The sequence below is a fragment of the Coffea eugenioides genome, chromosome 6 (genome assembly GCF_003713205.1).
Source record: "Coffea eugenioides isolate CCC68of chromosome 6, Ceug_1.0, whole genome shotgun sequence".
Classification (NCBI taxonomy): Eukaryota; Viridiplantae; Streptophyta; class Magnoliopsida; order Gentianales; family Rubiaceae; genus Coffea; species Coffea eugenioides.
The window spans coordinates 48,366,839-48,372,095 of NC_040040.1; the positions used below are offsets into that span (position 1 = coordinate 48,366,839).

Consider the following 5,257-nt stretch of genomic DNA (forward strand, 5'->3'; position numbering starts at 1 on the left):
AGAAGAAAACTAATTTCAAATAAAAAAGATAACAGAGACCCAAAATGAAAACAACCAACATAGTAGAGGGGAAATTTTTTTCTCTTATGGGTTAAGTGACACAAAATAAAGATTAGGAGGTAAAGTGAGAATTAGAATGTACGTTAAGAGGATAAATTATAATTATCTCTTAATTAAATAAGACCATGAACTTATCTGGCTATTGACTTCTTACTTGTGAATAAACATTTTTTCCCAATTAAATGAGTTCAAAATAGGAATTTCATGAATTTCATGATTATCTGACTAATGTTGCTTCTCACTCTCCCTTAAAAATTTGAATAATAATATTTATCACAAGTTTTTCATCACCGGTGTATTTCTTCCTACACATACAGATGATTTGAAAATTAATTTCTTTTCCCATCCTTGTCAAGTAATGATGTGGCAATTGCTTAATGAAAATTTAAATGCCCAATTATTTGTTTACAATCACATCGTAAATACTCGGAAGAAACCTTAATTAAGGTAAGACATTTGCAAATTGCTAGTACTTTGTTATTTATTTGACTTAAAAAGAAATTGTCATATAAAGTATGAACCAAAAAAAAAAAAAGGGTATGAACCCGAAAAATTTGTCTACTCTAAAGGACAACCACCATAAAATAAACAGACATGCACGTTCATGAATACATTAAAATGTTACAGATGCTATTACCATTAGTGATTGGCAGGCCAGATGCTATATATCTGTGTTCCTTGCGCTTTCTTTCCAGTGGTGGCCTTCTCTAAATCTGTCACGTCTAGAAAATTGTATAGGCTTGTTAAACTTAAGCATGGGAGAGTTCCAAAACTCATCATTTAGTGTCATTTTCTGTTTTCTACTCCTAGTAATTGAATTCTCAAGTGCCACAGGAAATAGGATAGTCGCCAGAATGGTTCATTACAATTCTGTTGAGTCTCCCTATTTCGATCCAAATGCCGCCAACAGGGACTTGGAAATCTCATTAGCACGTTTGGATCATTTGAGAGGGCACGTGGAGGGAGATTTTAATGATAGTAAAGTTCGAACCGAGATAATCTCACGTCCACTTATACCTGTGTTTCTAGTGTATTTGCAGGTGGGTGAACCGCCCCAGGAACAAGCTGTTGCTATGGACACTGGCAGCTCATTGTTTTGGGTCCACTGCGTACCAAATCATGGGGAGGTTCACCCTATATACAAAATATATAATCCTGCAAATTCTAAAAGTTATGCAGAGGAGTTAATTTGTAGCCAGTACTGTGATGAGGCTGCTTTTGTTAACTGCGTTCAACTTGCCAATCGTTGCTATTATTATACGAAATACTTGGCAGGTGATACTAGAGGGTTCTTGGGACGCGATAGCATAGTTTTCAAGCCATTTTACGATAACCAATCCACCATTGATAATGGTGTATTTGGATGCGCCCGCAAATCTTCAGATTTTCTAGGTAAATACAATGGAGTTCTAGGACTTGGTACGTTTAAAGTTTCATTAGTTTCACAAGTGGGTGCCAGGAAACTAGGTCCTAGAAAATTTTCCTATTGTATCGGAAATTTGAGTGATCCATTTTACAAGGATAATGTATTATTCATTGGAGAAAACATTAAGTTTGATGGCCAAACAGCACCTCTTTACCTTGAGGGAGGCCATTATGCTGTAAACCTAGAAGGCATTAGTTTTGGAGGGAGATTACTTGATATTGACAAGAAACTATTATGGAGAAGTGATGCGACTCACACAGGTGGTGCAATTATTGATTCAGGTTCAAGCGTGAGTTTTCTTCAATCGATAGCTTACTATAAACTTGAAGAAACAATTCTTGATTTCATAGGAGACAAGATGGAGAGATCAGACGACATCTCCTCGGAAGGTGTTCTGAGGCTTTGCTTTAAGGGAAATTTGTATAGGGACTTCCAGGATTTTCCCTTGGTTACTTTCCATTTTGAGAATGAGGCTACATTGAATCTAGGTGTTGAAAGCCTTTTCACGCTTCTACAACCAAATTTAACATGTTTGAATGTGGTGGATGCTTATCTGAAGGATCTTGATCACAGCCTTCTTGGTGTTCGTCTCCAACAATATCATTATGTGTCATTTGATGTTCAGAACAAACAAGTTGGTTTTAGGAGGATGGATTGTAGAGCTTTGAGGCATATTTGCCTGATATGTGGGGGTGAGGAAATTTCTTTGCGGAAGGATGAAATGCTTATGTGATGTTTACCAACTGTTGTATTAATATATAGTAACCAAAATATGGTTTTTTGGTGCTATAATGCTGATAATGGATAAAGTTTTTGAATTACTTTTCCTTTTCTTAGTTCATTATATTTCCTTTTTTTCTTTAAATTTCTCAGCCTTCTTATATTAAGCTTTTCCAACACATGCCTCACTCTCTTCTGTGTGATGTGTACCACTCCATAACAAAGTAAGGATCTTTCATTGGAAGAATTTCCATCTTTTATTTGTTGTTGTTGTTGTTGTTTTTGTTATTGTTGTTATTATTATTATTATCATTAGTATCATCATCATCATTTTGTTCTTTTGAAAGCAATTAAATTCCATTTATCATCTTCAAATTACCTTGCGGTAATTTAGCCCTGTTATAATAGATGTCCAACTGATAAAAGACTACCACTAATATTTAAATTAATATGCAAGGTAAATATTTATTTTTGCAAGGAAATAGGGAAAGCAGTACCACTACTTTCCATGTTAACATGCAAGGTATATTTTAGTAATTTTTTACAAGGTAAAATATGTTCTTCACCGAATGTTAAAAGATTGTCTTATTAATGACGAAATAAATCTCAAGACAGCCCCACTTTGAGTAATCTTAACTCGTCCTAACCATTTTTATCCTAGAATTCCAGTTATTTACTTTGAAAGTAAGAACCCATTTAGTAGTTCACGTAGATAAGAGGATATAGTATATTTATATTCTGTGTGATCCTTCAGTAAAATCAGCAATATTGACATTTCCTATGAACTAAGCATCCCAAATTTGCGGCAATAGAAGTCATAAACCCGTCTGGTAACATTTTAAATGGTAAAGAAAAGGTCCAGCAAAATCAATCTCCCTACTAAATTTGGATATTATGATAATGCAACAGTACTGATCTGACTATATCTGAGGTTAGAGGCCTTTTTCTTTCGGTTTGGATCCTCAACAACAATTATCTTCTTTTCTTTGCACAGAAAAATTTCTGATTAGTTTCAAGAGATTGACAAGATGATAAAGGTAGAAACGAAGGTGTTGGTACTTTCAACTAGTTATCTGAAAAAGAAGAACATCGCCGAGAGTCGATTGGCAAGAAAGTGGATCCACCTTTCAGAGTGTTAAGGTACAAATAATATGTTTCTAATAAATGAAACGCCAGTTTTTTATCAATTAAACATCATCGTTTCAGCTAGGGCAGAGTATTTGGAAAGGATATATACTTGGACAGAAAAACTTTCTGATTAGTTTCAAATTGTCTTGCCAGAGCATTTCTGTGAAATCGAAAACTACCCTTTACCAAGTCAACAGTTGCATTCTGGCAGGTGTCACAAGCAGCCCACAATCCTCCTCCGCCCTCTTTCTCGTCCCACGATGGTGCTATTTCGTCGATCAAATGAGCTGGAGAATAACACAAAATACATAAAAGAAGGTGGTAGATCTTAATGTGACTAACGAAAATATGCTGACTTACTAAATGGTAGGTTTAACGCTTTATACAAAGTTGGTCTGTATCTGCTGTGTGTACCCAGATACTAGTTGCGGTATATTGGAGGTTTGTTCTATTCAACAAATCCGTTATATCTGAATATCACATCTGAATATTAGTCGAACCATCTGCTCTTATTTTCATTATCTTATATTTATAATCATGCACGACAATAGGAACTTTGCATTATCCTCACAAATGGATAAACTAATTTCCACTTAATAACCAGCTAAAGGATGATAAAACCACTACTAACCAACTTTGCATTAGCTTGGTTCGTTTTGTATTAACTAACTTTGCATTAGTTTGGTTCGTTTTGTATTAACTTAGTTTATGGGTTTTATTTTAAATATTTAGAGAACTGATAACAAGGGTCTCTGGAATGATAGACTCATCATATACACTCTTTTCATTAGACTTATATACACTCACTCCTTCAATACTTACTCCAGCCTAAAGGCCTAACCCTCAATCATCCTAATAGCATAGTTTCAAACCCAGACTGAACAGCGGATCTGACCAAGTGAACCATCTAAGGATCTGCAGTCTGTTTGATTAGGCTCTCATATCCAGAATGACAAATTAATGCTGCGCAAATTTTTTGATGCAGATAAACTAGCGGTTCAATTTCTAAACCATTGAATCCGAATAGTTTCAAGATTTGATGATGATGTGGGTCTGACACATTTGACTAATGACATAGCACATGTCTAGGCTGCCACAGCATCAAAGTCCAACATGAGATGCAAGTAATTAACTTCTTTGTATTATAGCAAAGAAACGGGAAAAATTAAAAAATTGCCTCGTTAACATTTCCCAATTGTTGTTTTTCCATGTAATCTCAATAATCTTCCAAATTACAGTCTTTTTCAATACCTTTGTTCAAGAAATAGTGAACTCGCAACCTCCATTTACATTACTGTTAAGTTTATGGTTTTAGTAAAATATAAGAAAGGCATAATACCGGACAGGAACAAGTTTAGTGTCAATTGGACACTTACAAAACATTTGACTGGAAGAATTTTTTCTTGATGACTAGTTTTCAGTACCATATTCATGATATTCATGATTTGCAATTTACCCATGGATGTCTAAGAAGAGTTATCGACCCCAAAAATTGTTGAATAATGTGATAACAGATAATTGGATATTGATTCCTAAAGAAACACTAGAATTCTCCCTTGCATTTTAAGTATTCATATTTTTATAGGCCAAACCTGTAACTAGTTTCTTTGGGACATTGATTTGGTTTTGTGCTGTTTCTGAGTTTCAAGTTCCCCCTTCCACATCAATGATCAGACAGACATCGCTGTTTCTAAACCCGGATCAAATTAGTCGGTTCATTTGGTTAAACTAGAAATCGGGTAGAAGTTTGGTCTGAATTTGTTTTAAAAACAGGGTACTAGGAACCAATCAAGCTGGTCTGGAAAAGCAGACAATTTTTGTGCACTTTTCATTGACGTGTTTTTAGTTTTTTTTTTCTTTTCTTTTTTTAGCTTGTCATGACCTGAGTTTGATACTTATAAAGTATTTCATTATGGATATTTT

General features: G+C 34.7%; 1 protein-coding gene across 1 annotated transcript; it reads left to right on the forward strand.

Annotated features, from left to right (window-relative positions):
* Positions 1-914: 914 nt before the first annotated feature.
* On the forward strand, positions 915-2,219 carry LOC113774297 (aspartyl protease UND-like). Its single transcript, XM_027318848.1, has one exon. The coding sequence runs from the start codon at positions 915-917 to the stop codon at positions 2,217-2,219; it is 1,305 nt and encodes a 434-aa protein (XP_027174649.1).
* Positions 2,220-5,257: the final 3,038 nt, after the last annotated feature.

What these genes read in the sequence shown, in the direction of transcription:
- LOC113774297 (XM_027318848.1), top strand. Translation starts at nt 915, where the DNA reads ATGGTTCATTACAATTCTGTTGAGTCTCCCTATTTCGATCCAAATGCC.